General features: G+C 32.1%; 1 protein-coding gene across 3 annotated transcripts in view; it reads left to right on the top strand.

The window, feature by feature from the left end:
* The first annotated feature begins 1,389 nt into the window (after positions 1–1,389).
* The window catches only part of COPB1 (coatomer protein complex subunit beta 1), a 31,793-nt gene continuing 14,207 nt past the window's right edge, over positions 1,390–18,975 (top strand). The window contains exons 1-13 of one of the 3 annotated variants that reach the window (XM_011374173.2): positions 1,390–1,543; positions 2,272–2,421; positions 5,776–6,005; positions 6,405–6,574; positions 8,134–8,248; positions 9,445–9,537; positions 11,169–11,306; positions 13,160–13,279; positions 14,624–14,731; positions 14,815–14,961; positions 15,725–15,870; positions 17,071–17,167; positions 18,263–18,423. In XM_011374173.2, the coding sequence (XP_011372475.1) occupies positions 2,331–2,421; positions 5,776–6,005; positions 6,405–6,574; positions 8,134–8,248; positions 9,445–9,537; positions 11,169–11,306; positions 13,160–13,279; positions 14,624–14,731; positions 14,815–14,961; positions 15,725–15,870; positions 17,071–17,167; positions 18,263–18,423 (1,616 nt within the window). In that variant the 5' untranslated portion in view covers positions 1,390–1,543; positions 2,272–2,330. Of the gene's footprint in view, positions 1,574–1,859; positions 1,880–2,271; positions 2,422–5,775; positions 6,006–6,404; positions 6,575–8,133; positions 8,249–9,444; positions 9,538–11,168; positions 11,307–13,159; positions 13,280–14,623; positions 14,732–14,814; positions 14,962–15,724; positions 15,871–17,070; positions 17,168–18,262; positions 18,424–18,975 lie in introns of those variants that run through there. The other 2 variants (XM_011374174.2, XM_023519912.1) reach the window with 2 other exon arrangements.

The raw sequence follows: 18,975 nt of genomic DNA, 5'->3' as shown, positions 1-18,975 counted from the left end.
GAACAAACCTGTTGTATATACTTCTTAGGTCGATACCAAGGAAATTATGCTGAGTGAAAAAAAGTCAGTCTCAAAAGGTTACATTGTATAGTTCATTTAAATTACACCCTTGAAATGACAAAATTATAGAATGGAGAACAGATTAGTAGTTGCCAGGGGTTACAGAAGGGAAGTATCTGTGACTATAAAAGAGTAGGAATGATAGTTGTAATGGGATTGTACCTTAACTTGTGATCACAGGAATCTAAACATGGTAAACTACACAGATGAATGAATGCATGTAAAACTGGTGAAATGTGACACTGACTATCAATGTCTTGGATTCAGTATTGTACTATAATTATATAAGATGTTACCCTTGTAAGAAATTGAAAGGTACATGGGATTTCTGTATGCCATTCCAAATATCTCAAGATAAAGTTTTAAAAAATGAATGCAGAGGATTTGAGGAGCGCTCAGAAAATGCTATAACACATGGCCTTTGTGACATATTTTAGGTGCTCAGGAGTTTATTTTTTATTTTTTGTTTGATGGTTCCAAAAAGAAGAAATCTCAATATTCTAGATAGATGAGGCACAGTTTGTGTTCTATCTCCCTAACAAAGGTGAACCTGTTAATAAGGGCAGGTTCTGTCAGACCTCTTTGTAGTCAAAATCTTTTGCTTAAGCCTTCAATTTTTTAAAATTAAAAATTTGCCGAAAAAAACTTAGGGGATGGGGTTTGGGGGAGGGTATGGAACCTCAAATGGGCAAAACTAAAGGTGCCGTGGTGGGTTGTAGCTGTAACAATTCTTTGAAGATAGGTAAAAATCCCTTAAACTCAATTTCCCTTCATGCATAAAAAATTTTTAATTTATTGAGTGTTCAGAATGCATCATGAAAGGGGCAGTTACTAAAAACAAACAACTACAAAAAACCATGAGTGTGACTGATGTTCAAGCAACTCCAGCCTAACTGCAGAGGCAGAGATTCAGATTACTGGATATGTTAACTGAAATGGATCGTCACATAATCTAATGTCCTTTATTAGCCGAACTGAAGTTACTCAAATAGTATTTAGTTACTTTCCCAGTTTATTAGTGGATGAACTAGAAAAGGGCTCCCAACTCCTATTCTTGTGCTTTTTTCCACTGGACCACACAGCCCTGTAAACTGTGTTTTCCTTTTCTCCACGCACTTCCTCCCTTTGACTGTTTTAATTCCTCGAATGAGAAACACATTCTAAATACCCTTTAAATTACCACAGCGCTTAATTCAGGCTTGCAGGGAAAACAATCAGTATATGTTTCCAGTCCTTAATGCGGCCTAAACTGACCGTGGACAAAAGAAAGAAACTTAAAGGGCATACTCGCAGCGCGCAACCGCAGGACGGAGAAAGCATGTCCTCTCTGCGTTGCCGTAGGAGCTAGGTGGCTGTAGCTTCGGTCATCTACCCACCCCCTTCCACGTCAGCCAAGGATTCCGCGGAGCCTCCGCTATTCCTGGTGGTTGGAGCAGGAATAGACGGTCCCGCGGTTTCCCCAGCTGCTGCCCTTCCGAGCCAGGTATCGGGCCACGAGCCCCCAATCTCAAAGGTGTGGTGGGCTGGGCAGAGCCGGAGGAACTGGCTCTCTAGCGGGGAAGATGCGGAAGGGAAGAGACTAGGCCGCTGGCGTCCAGGCCTGGCTAAGTGGAACAAGGGATCTAGGAAGCCCTGGGCCGGACGCCTGGTCCCGGCCTGCGTACTGGCTGGCGACCTTCTTCCTCCCAAGCCCCCGGGGCTCGCCATTCCGGGCTGGGGCCTGCTTTGCAGGAGAAAAGGGAAAGGGAAGGGGCGCGGGGGGTGCGGCACACTGATTGAGGGACCCATGTACAAGTGTTGGGTCTCGCCCATGAACGCGGTAAGACACTTTGTTTTAGCAGAGTAATCGTGTACAGGAGTCTCTTAACTCGAGCAGTTTGAATTTAATGTTACGTTAAATCACTTCTCTAACGTGGTGGGATGAGGCTGGGCGACTGTCACTGTATTATGGGCCTTAATTCTGCAGTACAGCATTCTAAACCCTGGGCGGGGTTGTGGAGTGGGAGATGTATACCTTAGGTCGAAACAGACAAGTGGTTTTTTTTATTATATTAGGGTTTATTTTTATGGGACGCAATATAGATCGACCCTCCTAAAACTTCAAAACTCATTATGAAACCGAATTAACTTTAGGCAATAAAGATAACGATAGTTACTGTTTTTTGTTTTGGTATTTTACTTGTAATGATATCCTTGCATTTATTTTTCTAGATTTCCTGGCAGCTGTCATCTTAAAATCTTCTATCAAGGGTTGATTATAACCAGAAACCATGACGGCTGCTGAGAACGTGTGCTATACCTTAATTAATGTGCCAATGGATTCAGAACCACCATCTGAAATTAGCTTAAAAAATGATCTAGGTAAATTCTGATAATATTTTGAAAATGAAATGAAAAAAATGAAAAGAAAAAGTTCATTTGCATTTTAAGTTCCTTTGTCATTAGAATGCTTATTTTTTTGTCTAATTTTTCTAATATCTATTAAATCTTTTGTCTTATTAAAAATGAAAACTTGTTAGTTTTAGACTTACAGTATTGATTTTTGGAAATAAAACATCTTAATTTAGCTTAGTAAAGGAAAGAAATGTAATAGTTTAATTGTTAAATGTTAACAAGAATAATGGCTTGTGTAGTTAATATAGTATGTTTAGATGTAGCTGACAATTCTCTGTAGGTAACAGGTTGAGAGAATGTGTATTTCAATGTCTTAGTTCCTTTGTGCATTTAACTTCGTATTACTTAGCTTATAAAGCCAAAACTTTGTTCTTTGGGTTCACCACCTGTTGTTGAACAAATAAAGTCAGCACTGGAATACACATATATTTTCCAGAAAGGTTTAAGCTTTTTATTTTTAAAGCATTTATGCAAAGAAGAAAACAAGAAGTATATTTCTGAATTTTAAAAGTGTATACTTTGTCTCCTTGTGATTCTGTCAAAATTTTTAAGTAGTAATATACATTCCAAAATAATGATTCTTGTTTAATTGAACTACTAAAAATAAGTTTAACTTAAACTGATAACTACTGTTTGAAAACAGAGTAGAATGAAAATTATGCTTCAAATCTTGAAAGCATCTTTTAGAAGATAGTTTGCAGTTTGAACGGAGACAATATTTTACCTGTGTATTCCTATCTCTTAATCAGTAGTAATGGAATATTTTCTGATTTTAATTAACTTAATATTAGGTTTCTGTTGAGGTCCAGTATTAGAGACGAAAAAAATGTTCATGGCATTTAAACTGATACCCTTATATACAATTGCTATATATATATATGTATGTGTATATATATGTGTATATGTATATACATGTGTATATGTATATGCACACACACATATTTATATTTATATTCATATTCACATAAGATAGTGGAATGAAATGCAAATCGATGAGTAAACTTTCTGTTTTTTCTTAAAATTTAAAAGTTTTCATTTTTAGACCCCCAAAATACTTAAGGTTATAGCTGGGAAGATAAAGAATAAAAGCTGCCTTGACTATTGTCCCCAACCAATAAATAAGTAGTCTAAAATTTTATATATATTTTTGACTTTATCTCAAAAGATGAGAAAAAGTTTAGAAGTAGTTTCCAATTTGAGTAACAAATACTTTGGTGAAATATTGAGCTGCTTTATCTCTACAATTTTCTTTACCTTTAATCGCTGGATATGAGCTCCGATGATTATACATTCCGTGGAGTAGGAAGTATTTAGCATATTTTAGTGAATTGAATTGATATTTGAAATTTTCCATATTTTTGGTAGTTCATTCTAGACTCCAAAGGCTTTTGGTAAAGGAAAAGAAGTTTTTAAAATTTTGAAGATGTGGATAGAAGTATCCTTCCCCTCAGTCTGATAGTTGGAATAAATGGATATTGGGGCTGGGGGGCTTGAAATATAAATTGTATATTTTTAAAAAATTTGCTATTAAACTTTTAAAGCTTAACCAAGTTTTAGCCTGCAGGATTTTTAGGATTTGCTAATCTGTGAAAAGTAGACAAAAACTGGAACAAAAGAAGTCATCAGCATCATAGTGATACAATTTTATGCCTTTTTGATTCTGTCCCTTACACTATCAAGCAGATATAAAAAAATTTTTTTAATTCAGAAAGGAAGCTTTGGGACGGAGGAAAACTAATTTTGGCTCAGTGAATACAACTTTAGCCATTTAGAATTTTGCCTAATCTGTCTTATTTTTGTGGTTATTGCTATCAGCTACTGTCACCTCTCCTGAAACTTTGTTTTTGTCACCCTCACAGACTTAAAAACAGAACGTTTGCCCAAATGAATAGTCAGTTCATCCTTTCACATTTACATCTTGATTTGATATGGTGCACACCAATTTTTTTCATATGTGGCGGGATATAATACTCTGAAACAGGGAGAGATGCATGAGAAGTTAGTCTGTTTTGAACAAAACTATTGACCCATGTCGGGTAAATTTGGCAATAGCTCTCACTGTGTTCTCAGTCCGGATTACTGAGGATAGTCTCTGTTCTACAGCATGTTAAAATATACCAAGCTAGGAATAAATACATAGCCTTTGGGGTCTAGAATGAACTTTTGATTTACGTAGTACAATTCTCTGAAGCTTAAATCTTTTCTATAACTCTATCGACTGGTCATTCACAGTCTGTCAATAGCAAGGAACTCTTCTTTTAATAGCCACTTTGCTCTAATTGTTGGAAATTTATTTCTAGTTTTTTTCCTCATGGTAACTGAAAAATTATTAAAGACTTTGTCATCCCTTTTTGTCCTGTCTTCTAGATATTTATTTTTATGATCAAAACAATTTTAGTAGCATTGTGCTTATGTCTTATATTTCTGCATTTGAATTTTGGATTTGAAAGATTTTTAATACCATAAATTCATCAGTATTCTAGGTGTTTGTCTCTTTTATTTCTATCTTTGAATTTTGGATCCAAAAGATGTACCATAAATTCTTCAGTATGCAGTGATAATGATATGATGTTATAGATTGTTTTGCATCAAATACTTTATAGTGCATTGTTTTTAGTCTAAGTAACAGTAAACTAGCATCTTAAATGTGTTCTCCTTAATTCTAAATAATGGCTACTAATCTAGTACATTTTAATTTTCTTCTAGTATTTTAGGTAATTTCTTAAGAAAGATTCTAAAATTTTGTAGCCTATATGATGGGATTTTGGAATTAATCTAGTCTTTAATTCCCAGTCTTTTTGAGTTTGAGAATTTTCTTAATGTTGAAAACATGTCATTGATCTCTCTCACACCTGTAATAGTGGTTGTAACTTCAGTTGAGAAAATATACACTGACTAAAAGCTACTTTGAATTCAGAAGCATTAATAGCATCTATTTGCATTTTGAAAAATAGCTGCTTATGTGTTTGAGACATACATTATTTAGTATATCTTTAAATTCATGGCCTGTACATTAATTCCATTGGTTACGGACCAGAGATCTAATCCAGTGCCTTCATATGTATGCAAAGAATCATGAGGTTCTGAGATAAATCACTTGCGTAAAGTCATTTAGCTTGTTTGTAGTATAGTCAGGTAACCCTTGTTACTTGGTTAGTGCCTTTATTACCCTTGCTGCTGATAAAGTGAGAAAAGGGTTTGTTTTCTTTTTGTTTTGTTTTGTTTTTGTTTTGTTTTTTGCTAATTGCCTTTAAAATTATCTGAGAAATTTTCTTTTGAAATACTTGTGCTTTTTTTCTTTTTTAAAAATTTTTGAATCAGAAAAAGGAGATGTGAAGTCAAAGACTGAAGCTTTGAAGAAAGTGATCATTATGATTCTGAATGGTGAAAAGCTTCCTGGACTTCTGATGACCATCATTCGTTTTGTGCTACCTCTTCAGGATCACACTATCAAAAAATTACTTCTGGTATTTTGGGAAATTGTTCCCAAAACAACTCCAGATGGGAGACTTTTACATGAAATGATCCTTGTATGTGATGCCTACAGAAAGGTAAACTAAACTATGATTATCCCAGAATAGTGCTTTGATTTTAGATAATTGTAAAATTGATGGAGTGGGCTTTATATTTAATTTTTAAAATTAAATCTTAGTTAACATGTAAGCTGTGAATATTTGGAACTGAAGTTGTAAAAAGTTTCATTGTTACCTTTTTCAGACATTTTCCGTGAATTTTTATGTGTTAGTAAAAAACAGTGACACAGAATATAATATTGACATGATAAATAAAAATTGCTTTAATAAACAGGAATCTTTGGAAATTATGTGATACTCTTAAGTCTTTTCCTGGAACTTACTCTCTGGGTTTTTCACTGGAAAATTTTGCATTAAAAAATTTTTTTTGTGTAAAACGCTGGAACTCAACATTTCATATTTAAATTTTTATATCAGGATCTTCAGCATCCTAATGAATTTATTCGAGGATCTACTCTTCGTTTTCTTTGCAAATTGAAAGAAGCAGAATTGCTAGAACCTTTAATGCCAGCTATCCGTGCTTGTTTGGAGCATCGACACAGCTACGTTAGAAGAAATGCTGTTTTGGCCATCTATACTATCTATAGGTAAAGAAAGGTATTCCTTTGACCTAGTTCTGTGAGGACTAGTTTAGTCTCTTAAACTGGAGGTTCCAAAATGGTCCCTTACAGATCATGTGTAGCTTGCAGATATGTTTTGTTCGGCCTGAGCAAGATTTTTTTCCTCACTATCATTAAGTTGTCAACATTGAAAAGTTAAAATATCTGGAAACACTGGGTCCTAGTTTCTAAATGGCAACAATCTGCTGAAATTCAGTGACAGTAGTCTTTAAACAGGTTGTACACATTCCAGTTTATGACGGTGCCTGTCATTGTCAATTATATTACTCCAGTCCACTTAATTTATTAACTTACTTAGCCCCTATAGCCCCTTGAGTTTTTGACCCAGTTTTAGAATTCCCTTTTTGTGGAATGTGGCTCTTGTCTTTTCACCCTTAGAGACCTTAAGGAGTGAACTTTGTAAATAGGAAGGGTTGCAATTCTCAGCTGATTCCTGTTCTTCTAAAGCTGAAGATTCTGGACTTTAAAAACAATTCAAAGAACCAGTTAGATAAGGCTAGAAAGTTTGATTTTTATAATCACTGGTGTCAATCCACTTTAGAAGTAGGATGTAATTTTTGTAAATATCTTTGTACTTTAATAGTTGATTGTCATATAATTTCACAGTTCTCTTGCTATTACATTTTGTTATCTGTTATAGAAAGTGATATTGTAGTTAATAATGTAGGGTTCTTTGAAAGCTATCATAAGACTACACAGATTTCAATATTTAAGCTACAGTGCATATTCGAAAATTATGCCATTTATAAGACATTTGGAAAATTGAACACTGCCTATATGATGATATTAAGGAATTGTTAAATTTTTTAAAGTATAATAATGGTATTATGATTAGTTTTAAAAGGAAAATTCTTAATTTTAGAGAACATACCAGTACATTTACAGAAGAAATGGTAAGTGGTCTGGGATTTGCTTCAAAATAATAGAGGAAGAGAGGAAGTGGGGAGGGGTATAGGTGAAACAAAATGGCTATGAATTAATAATTGCTGAAGTTAGGTGATGGTTTTTGTTAATTATTCTGTAATTCTTGTTCATTATTCTGTTCTTATGTTCATTATTCTGTTCTCATGTTCATTATCTGTAAACTACAAATACTTAAAAATCTCCAAAATAAGTATGTAAACAAATATAGCGCATAACTGGTAAAATTCAAGAGACTTTTTTTCTCTGATAATTCTTAATGAAGGATCTTTTAGTACTTTGAGGATGTCATTATGAGGATCGATATTATATTCCCAAAGTATATGAAAGACAGTTATTAAAGTTAGTTAATAGATAGCATGTTGAATAAATTAGCTTTTTCTGTATTGAACTAGAAAAATAGAATTCAATAACTTAATATATGAAGATGTAAGCTTGAGATCCCTACTCATAATTTTCTAATTGATTTAATGTTTTAAAAAGTGAAACAATTGATAGTGTTATAAAGTTTGATAAAGGTTAATTTTGATAGCGTGTCCAGAGAGTTACTAAAATAACAAGGTAGGTTTTCATTAAACATGGATTTTTTTTTTTTTAATTTAAAGAAATTTTGAACATCTTATACCTGATGCTCCTGAACTGATACATGATTTTCTGGTGAATGAGAAGGATGCAAGTTGCAAAAGGAATGCATTTATGATGCTAATTCATGCAGATCAGGTGAAGTACTTTTTAAAATACTTATATGATTGTATTTAAATGAGAATTAAAATTATTACATAGGCTTAATCAAATATTTAGTCTAATTTTGTTTATAGTACATGTGATTTGTATGTTTTGATTTATTTAAGTTTTTGAACGTAATATAAAAATGCAGTTTTTTCTTAACCCTTCTCTGAAATATTGCTTATGTATATATATAGATTTTTTTTTTTAAGTAAACATTGGCAAGGCATTTAATAACAACCACTTTACAGTTTTTCCAGATTGAAATTATGATCATATTTTGTGTGTGGCACTCTGCTTTCAGGCTTTGATTGCTTGTTTTTCCTTCTCTTAGTATATATCTAAAATTGTTTAATAGAGAACAGTAGCTATGTATAAGGTTCACTCTGAGCTTTGTCTGCGAAAGAAGGGTGGTCTTCAGTGTAGATGTGTGTTCTTATTTAGGCTCTTCAAATTTCTTAAGTGGGTATCAAGTCTACATCCAGCTCTGCTGGTGGTTAGCAGTGACTCTACACCTTGGTGGCATCTGATCTTGGAATTTTTGCTATCCAGTATTTATTATCATAATGTGGGAAGTAATATGCATGAAGATTGAAAAATATGGAGTCTATCCATTCTTCTGAAATCTAGACATTGTCATTTTATCTCTGTAAACAAGATCATAAGAAAGCTACTTATTTAGTTCACAATTTTGTCTTCTTTACAGTTGGTTTTACTGACCTGTGTTTTTGTAATTACCTTCATGAAGATACATAATCAGAAATGTTCAATAAAATTTGTTGATAACTTTGACTGTAGAGGTGGTGTTGAGGCCATAGTTCTTTATATCACAGTGTTTAGTATATGAGAATTGATGAGACTTTTCTCCTAGGTCTCAGAAATAGGAATAACTGTACCCCTAAGGAGCTGGTTTGTTTTGATTGTACAGATACCCCGAATCATGAATCTTAAATACTCTCAGTTTAGATGCTAGAAAATTCAGACCCTAGATTTGTGGCCCATTTGGAGAATATGTGTTTGATTTTATATCTTGTGTTTATGTGTTAACTGTCATTTTTTTCTTTCAGTTAATTTTTCTTTGTCCTAATTTCCTCATTTGTCTTGTTTTTAGATGTGTATTTTTTTTAAAGTTGTATTAAGTCCTTTTGTTGAATGAGGTGGAGTTTGATAAATATTCTTATTTTTTCTAGGATCGAGCTTTGGATTATCTAAGTACTTGTATTGATCAAGTTCAGACATTTGGAGACATTCTTCAGTTGGTTATTGTTGAACTAATTTATAAGGTAAGACTAATCTGTAATGGGTAAAATAAACCTTAAACAGTTTAACATAAGGTTAAATAGTCTTTTTCTGGGACGCTGCTTAATTACTAGGATAATATGTTTTAATAGTAGAAACATTTTATAGCATGGCCTATTAAAGTCTTCTTTATATTTCTTTTGGTTTATTGTATTTTCCAGGTACTTGCTTTCATTCTTTCTAAATCTCTGTAAAGAATTCTATAAAAACTCATGGCTTGACCCTGTACAACTGCAAATAAATTGTTGTGTACTGCTCAGTCACTGAATAGGTTATAAATTGGGCTTTAGAATAAAATTTAAGATCTTTTCTTGAGTATACTTTAGAAATCTAAAAACAAACAAAAAGCCTTAATACTTCTTATGTTTCCTGTTTTCAAAAGAGGAGACTTAAATATGTTAATACGACATTATAGGCCATTGACTAATAGGAAATAAAAAACTAGGTAAGAGATTTGGTTTTAAAATTAAGTACTTTATTGGCAACATTTTAATTATATATTTTTTGAAAGAATCAGTTGCATCTTAACGTTCTGATAAAATAAAAAATGCATAAACATCCATTTTTGCTATTCATAAACCATTTGAGGCCAACAAAATATACATATCAGGAACAGCTTTATTAAGTAGGATGATGTGGACAAAAAACTACACATAGCGATCACTGCTAACTCATTATAGCCATCTTTGTTTCTACAGGAAAGACACTCCTTTTTAACACAGGGTACTAGTTAAATAGAATTGGTATTTAAGATGAAACCAGAACTGTCTATATATAGTTTTAATTTATATGTATGGTTTAAGAATTTCTGAGGTTCTCGGAAATAGAGGTTCTCTGCTTATTCAATCACTTCTTAGTCAAGTATGGTCCAGGTTATAGGAAGAAGGAATAGCTTTTGAGTCATGCCCGAGTAATAGAGATTTAACTGGATACATTTTAGGAAAATCTAACAAATACTAACTTCAAAAGAGAAAAAACAAGGGATATTTTCTTGACAAGTAAAGGTGTTAAGATGCAGTTAGAATGGGGTAGATAATTTTAGTTGTCTCCCCATTATAGAATATAGTTTCAAATAATAAGTAGTTCTTGAAAAAGAGTTTATCTGTTTTGCTTTAAGAACTGGTATTTTCCTTTTTTTAACTTAAGATTTATATAATCCATCATGTTTCTTTTTTTGGAATGACATCCAGAATAAAAATTTAGGACCAAATTTTAATATCATAGTACCCATATCAGTTTACTTGGTTAATGTGTTATTGTCCTTGCTTTTGTACTTGACATTTTCTTTTTCACATGTGTATATAGTAAGCATCTTTTATTATAAACCGTCTGAAAACCTTTTGTGAAAGTGAAAATATAAATTATGATTGAATGAATAAATGATCAAGGAGCTATAACAATTATTTGAAATAAAACATTTCTTTCTGAAGTTACCAGCATTGTGTTCCAGTGTCTTATTCCAGGTTGGCTGACATCTTCAGATTTCTTCATATGACTATTTTTAGCTTTCAAATTAAGAAAACTAGCATCCCACAAGCTGACATCTATTTTTTTAAAATCTGTTTTAAAGCAAGTGTTTACAAAGTCAGTGAAACCTAAATGTTTTCTTCTCCAGGTCTGTCATGCTAATCCATCAGAAAGGGCTCGTTTCATTCGCTGCATCTATAACTTACTACAGTCATCTAGCCCTGCTGTAAAATACGAAGCCGCTGGAACATTAGTGACACTCTCTAGTGCACCTACTGCAATCAAGGTACTAATTTTTTTGTGTGTTAGTTAGATGATAGATATCATGTATGATTTAATGACATTGCAATTTATCATGTGGTTACATGGCATTATACAACTACAAATTTTATGAAAGTATTAGATTCCTTACATGGTCTGACCTTTCTTTTCTTCCTTCCTGCTTTCATACATATATACGTGGAGAGAAAGAGAGGCAGAAGCAATATCAATATTTCTAGTTTCAGGAGAATGATACTAGTATTTTAAGATTTCTCCCCATATTTTAATTGTATTAAAAAGTAGATCTGAGAGAATGGATTCTGGATCCTAAATGATGGATTCTAAAAAAGGTTCCAGTGAGTATTTTCAGTAATGGAATATTATCTTTCTCCTCTTTAGTTTACTACATCGAGACATATTTATGAGGGGAGAGAAAAAGACCGTATGAGGAACACCTAGTATATACAGAGAATGAATAGTTCTAGAATGCCAGATTGTGTAAATAGGAAAATTTACTGCTTTACTCACCAGTCCTTTAAACATTTTTTAAACTTTATTTTAAACTAATTTTAGACTTAAAGTTGCAAAAATACAGAAAGTTCCCATTACCCAACTTCCCATAATGTTCATTTCTTGTATTATGATGGTATAATTGTTAAAAACTAACAAATTATGATTGGAACAATATATTTAAACTATGGACTATTTGAATTTCACCAGTTTCCCCACTAATGCCCATTTTCTGTCCCAGGATCCAGTTCAGGTTCACACATTACATTTAGGTGTAGTAGTTAGTGTTCTCCAATCTGTGACAGTTCCTCACACTTTTCTTATTTTTCATGACCTTAAAAGTTTTGAAGAATATTGGGTCAGTTTGTAAAATATCCCTCAATTTGTGTTTGATATTTTCTTATAATTACCTGAGGTTATATATTTTGGGGAAGAATACCAGAGAAGCGATGCATTTTTCTCATTGTATCATGAAGAAGTATATATGTTGATATAACTTATTATTGGTGATATTAACCTTCATCAGTCATTCAGTTAAGGTGTTGTCTGCCAGATTTCTCCACTGTTACAACATTATGATTTTTCCTTTTATAATCAGTAAATATTATGTGACGAAACTTTGAAACTGTAGATATCCTATTTCTTCTCAAACTTACACCACCTAATTTTAGTATCCATCAGTGGATCTTCTCTAGAGCACTTAGTTTACTGTAGTATTTTAACGGTTATCTTCTATGTCCTCATTCTCCATTTACTAATTAGAGTTCTTCTGTTCCTTCTCTTTCCTCCTCCCTTCCCTCCTTTCCTTTTTTCTTTCTTTATATCAGCATGAATATTTTATTGTATGGATTATAATCCAACATTATTTATTTTGTTGATCAAATTGTTCCAGGTCATTGGGAAGTTTTTCAGATTTGCTCCTTTTTCCTCTGCTTTTAATAATTCATGGTCATCTTAATATTTTTGATTTTTCTGTACCATAATGCAGATGTGTTAGACTGCACCTAAAGTTAAAGATGCTCAGTAGCTATACTTTTTGGGATTGTCTCTCTGCTTTTTCCTTCCTTGTTTCTTAGTTTCTGCCCTTAATTTTTGGCTGTTAATAAGTATTTCTGCCTATAGCAGCCTTTTATTATCCTTTAAATTTTTGGTGCTTTTAATCTTTTGTAAACTTGAAAAATAATGAGATTTGTTAGAATTTAGAGAACAGAGGGACACATTCATCTGGGAAAAATGCATGAACCCTTAGTGCAGGAGTAAGTAGTGAATATGTTTTGGCTTCTTGTAGGCTTTTCCCCCCTGTTTTCAGATTCCATGTTCAAGATAGATGAATATGTTCTTGAAATGTATTTCTTTTTTTTTATATAGGCTGCTGCTCAGTGTTACATTGATTTAATTATTAAGGAGAGTGACAACAATGTAAAACTCATAGTTCTGGATCGATTGATAGAATTAAAAGAACATCCTGCTCATGAACGAGTACTACAGGTAAATATTATCTGAAAGAGAGAAATCCTAAATAAAATCATTTCAAATTGAGATAATTCCCAAGCCTTGCCCTTTTGATTAGCTTAAATGCTTGGATACTGGGCAGTTTAAATTTTGTTCAACTAAGGTGTAACTCTTGAATCAGCATAGACCTTTGGGATATTATTTTTGCCATTAAAAAATATTTCTATATGAATTAATATCTTTTATATTTTCTATTTGTAATGACTTAGTGTTTTTAGCAATAGAGATATATTTGTTTTGATTCAAACATAATTTACATTTCTTGGAAAATAATTATACCAATTGATCAAGAATAAAAGATGATTAGAGTTTACAAAATATCAGCATTCCTATTTAATCTGTGAATAATGATTGTTATAAAAATAAAGCAACCTGACAGCTAAATTCAATGCTGATCCTGGATCAGAACAACAAAAAATTTTCTATGAAGGACATTATTGGGACAATCGGATAAATGTGAATATAGATTGTATATTAATATTATAATTAATGTTAAATTCACTGAATTTGATCATTGTATTGTGGTTATGTAAGAAATTATTCTTATTCTTGGGAGGTATACACTAAAATATTTAAAAGTAGAGTATGATAAGGCAATCGTGGCAAAATATTAATAACTAATGAATGTAAATGAAGGTTATACAGTTCATTCTTAGACTTTTTAGAAGTTTTTTATCTGAAAGTTTTTAAAAATATAAAATTTTAAAGAAGTAAAATCACTTGTTAATTAAGTCTGCATCTTTAAAATATTACATTTTCTTGCAGAGCCAAAATAACATCACACTTAACAAAATTGTTAATAATTTATCTAATACCAATTCCAAACTCAGATTTTCCCAGATGTCCCCCAAATGCCCTTTTTATTTGGTTTGTCCAGTTCATAATTATACATCATATCTGATTGTTATATCCCTTATGTCTTTTAATTTGAGCAGTATTTTTTTTCATGACACTGACTTATTGAAGAGATCAGACCAGTTGTCCTTATAAGATGCCCCTCCTCTGGATGTGTCTGGTTATTTTCTTATGTCATTTAGCTTGTTCCTCTGACTTCTGTATTTCTTGTAAACCATGAGTTGATCTACAGCTTGATAGACTCGGTAAACATTTTCAGTTTGAATGCATCATGTATGATATTTCATACTTCATATTGCTTTACATCAGGAGACCCAAAATATCTCGTTCTAACCACTAGTGATTTTATTATTGATTAAAGAATTAAGGTGATGATGGACAGAATCCTTCATTCTACAGTTAAGATTTTCTTCTTGTGACCAAAAACACTGCTGTTAATTCTGGATTTTTTTTGTTCTTTTTCAGGACCTGGTTATGGACATCCTAAGAGTATTGAGTACACCAGACTTAGAAGTTCGCAAGAAAACTCTGCAGTTAGCATTGGATCTGGTCTCTTCTAGGAATGTCGAAGAGGTAAAACAAAATTCTGAGAGCAGTTTGTCAGTTGTCAAGCCAAATGTGATGTAATTCTCACTTAGTTTTATTTTGTTCTATAGCTGGTTATTGTCCTGAAGAAGGAAGTGATTAAAACAAATAATGTGTCTGAGCATGAAGATACTGACAAATATAGACAACTCCTTGTGCGAACATTGCATTCTTGTTCTGTCCGATTTCCAGATATGGCTGCAAATGTTATTCCTGTGGTATGTAATTGTTTACCTTGATTTTGAAATTCTCTAAAGAATTTTTAAAACTCTAGTTATTCAGTAGTTAAACTCTAGAAATCTCAACTGTCTGGAATTAATCTCATAGTCAGAAATGATCTTTATGTCCACTCTTAAGCTCAGAAGAATAAGGACTCTGACTTTTCTCTTACATCTTCATTTATAAAACAAACAAAAATATGTTGACAAAAATACCTCCACATTATTATAATTAATGTTTGTTACAGTTATCTAAAGTAAAATTATCCTGTGTATATATGTCAGTAGGGTGAATAAGTATTTCTTTCAAATCATTTTACCTCTTAAAGTTGAAGGACTGAGTTATAGGAAAAATTCACCTACCTAGAATATTTTATTTTCTGTCACTGTCAGATAAATGAAGTACGTTATTATAATTTGAAATTTTGTCTTCATGCTCTGAATTTTTTCTAAAATGGTTTTGCCTTTAGTTACAACTTAGTAATATCCAACTTATTTTGAGTGGTGGATTTCCAGCTTCTGTTGTACAGTGAGTTTTATAATAAACTTTGCTGTACACAAAATAGAAGAGCCATGTGACTTTGTTTACATAATAATGCTTGTCTCTCAACTTACATTTTGTTATATATTTGAAAATTATTAATTATGTACTTTGTAAATTTGTTTATTTAAACCTTACTAAAAATTACTTAAGGTATTAAACCTTAGATAATTTTCATTCTGAAAATTATATAATTGTTATTCTCTTTTCATTTTTTTCTAGTTAATGGAATTTCTCAGTGACAGTAATGAAGCAGCAGCTGCTGACGTCTTGGAGTTTGTTCGTGAAGCCATTCAGCGCTTTGATAACCTGAGAATGCTTATTGTTGAGAAGATGCTTGAAGTCTTTCATGCCATTAAATCCGTCAAGTAGGTTTAAAATCTGTTTAAATGTAAAGTCAAGCATTTTATCAGTGTCTATCTTTAAAGGATCAGTTGTTAAAGAATATAAGAGAGCCTGTCAAACCAAAATAAGACAAAATCAGTTTGACAATAATCATCACCTCGCCCCTACCCCTAGTTAATCTGTGGGCAAAATTTATTTTTGTAGTAGTTATTTAACTAGGTTTCGCCATCCTAATTTCCTCTAAAACATTGAGAATCCTAAAGTGACTAAGGAGTAAATTTTTAAAAGGTATCTTTTTTTGGATTTCATTGTTATTTATATCCCCTTTTAGTATTTATTAAAGTGAGTGATTGCAGATGCAACCTAAATTTGACATGTTTCCCTTCAAATAGCCTTTGCTAATGAGAAAGGACTGTTATATCCAAATTTTGTTTCATTTAAAGCATCTGATGGATAGACTATAATTGACTTGCATTATATCTGCCTAGATTGGAAGGAAAGGACCATTACAAAATAGTTTTTCTGATTGAAAATTTGTTGATATTTATGGAAGTGAGAAAGATTTGCTTCCTTCATGAGAAAAAAAAATATATCAAAGTTTTACTTTTGGTAGCCATGATCCGTTAGAGCCTAAGTTTCTACAATTTTTAAAGAATAAATTTAATGAAAATCTTAGGGGAAAAAAATGACTGAAGACTATTTACTTTAACATTTTTAACTAGAAAATAGTTACTTTCTTTACTTTTGGAATTTTTTTTTTTTATTATTGATCTTTTGCACACCTTTCTTGTCCATTGTTCTGTTCAGCATCCTGGCTCTTATTTTTAGTGACTACAAATAAAAAATACCTTTACATTAAAATAATAAACTTTTCATAGTAGTATGTGATCCAATCAAGTTTATCTTAACTCTGTCCTAAATGGAAGATAAAATTTTATAGGAAACATTTTGGTATTTTATTGTTACTATTGTGTGTACCAGTTTTAAATTGTTCCTATTAATGGTGGATGAGAACAATTATTTTCCTTCCAATCCTTGCGATTTCCAGAGAGAATCAAAGAAACTTAGTGTCTTTGTTGTAGTCTTTCCTAAAATGTCATCCATAATCCCTTAAAGTGCAGAATCTTGTTTTCTTATTTTGAGCATAAATGCACAAAGAAAGTCCTTTGCTTCAAGATTTTTTTGGCAAAGTCAGTGTTTCAGAACTTATATTCTTGCCTTAGGATTTACCGTGGAGCATTATGGATCCTGGGAGAATACTGTAGTACCAAGGAAGACATTCAGAGTGTGATGACTGAGGTCCGCAGGTCCCTTGGAGAGGTATGTTTTACTTTAGTCGTTGCTACTTTATATGATGATTTTACTTTAGTACATCTGACTTTTATGTTGTAATTTGCTTTATTTTTTTATTTAGAAGTATCTGGGCTAAAAAACACTGAAAAATGTATTTTAATTACCCAGATAATTAAGCCTTTAGCTGTGGGAAATTAAGGGAGTTCCCCTCCCCTGCCTTGAGCTATAACACCTATTCTTTTATCTGTTTTATTTACCATTCTGGGTAAGATTTTTATTAAAGAAAAGCTTCTATGTTTTTAAAAAAGGAAAAAGACTTGTAAAGCTCAGCTTTATCCTATGTATTCTGAAAGAAAAATACGAATATAACAGGGCTGACTTTACAATATTTACGAACTAAAACTAGTAATATTTCCTCATCCAAACAACCATATGGAAGAACAGAAATAATAATGCTTGTTAGGAGACCTGGGTTCCAGTTTTGTTTCTGCCAATTAGCTCTGGGACCTTAGATATAAGTTCCCTAACCTGATGGACATCAGGTTTTCATCTATAAAATAAAGGAATTGATAGATAATGATCGAAGGCTCTTAGAGCTCTTAAATTAGATGATAGGCTAATAAATACTAGTAGCCATCTGTTTTTTTAAAAAGGTAGTTGATGAAGTTATTTTGTAGAAATAAGTCAGATTTATTTTATTTTAGGATGGGTACACTTCTGGTTAGCATTTCAAGAGAAGGGATGGAAAAGAGGAACAAGAGTACCTGCTTTGTCTTAGTCACTATATTAAGCATTTTCCTATTAAGTAACTTGAGTGGAAAGAATTAAGATTTGTATTTGGCAAATCTTAGTAAAATTTAAAGATCTCTTTAGTAAGAAACTGAAGCTAATAGTAGTTTAATTAATTTGCCCAAAACCATATAACTAGTTAATGGTATCCAACTCAAAAGTCCCTGTTCTTCTCACTATAATACCATGGGAAGGAAAGAAAATTGAAAGCATAATTCCAAGTTCTAAAAATTCCATTAGGGGAATGTGTTCTCTATAGAAATGATTGAATATTTAAATATGATTTTGCTTGCAATTGATATTACTAAATTGATGTTTCCAATTGATTTTTAGATCCCAATTGTAGAGTCAGAAATAAAGAAAGAAGCTGGTGAATTAAAACCTGAGGAAGAAATAACTGTGGGGCCAGTTCAGAAATTGGTAACTGAGATGGGTACCTATGCAACTCAGAGTGCCCTTAGCAGTTCTAGACCCACCAAAAAAGAGGAAGAAAGGTAATTTGCAGCAGTTGTGCTTGGCCAGCTAATATTTTTTTTTAAATTACCGTATAAAACAATCAAGTTATTTCTTTCCTCTTATTTGTTTTTTTGACCAAAATGGAAATCTTTACCAGTTAAGATACTTGAAAGGATTAAACTAATTATTATTAAAGCAATGATTGTTGAAAATTTGTGATATATTCGTTATAGAGTACAACTCATCATTTACAATATGATTTAGGTGGCATCATCATAGCAATAGAAGGTGAATAAAGTATTCTCAATAAATTTACATAGCAAGTGAAGAATTACATGCCTTCTGTGGACGTTCTATAGAGCATTTTATATTGCAATATAGTTTATTTCTCTTTCAGAAAAGAGATACTTGAAAGGAGAATATTTTTCTTTCAGGAATCATGTTAATGATTTTAATCCTCTGCTCCTTATAACTCTTCTCATTGAAATAACTTCTGTTTAAACTAAAATTATTTTACTCACATAGAAAAAGCTAAGTTGAGGTTACTTTGATGATATTGGAGTTTCATTACCAGTTGCTTAGGAAACATT

This window comes from Pteropus vampyrus, unplaced genomic scaffold (genome assembly GCF_000151845.1).
Source record: "Pteropus vampyrus isolate Shadow unplaced genomic scaffold, Pvam_2.0 Scaffold240, whole genome shotgun sequence".
NCBI classification, from domain to species: Eukaryota; Metazoa; Chordata; class Mammalia; order Chiroptera; family Pteropodidae; genus Pteropus; species Pteropus vampyrus.
This window is presented reverse-complemented; position numbering and strand designations above follow the sequence as displayed.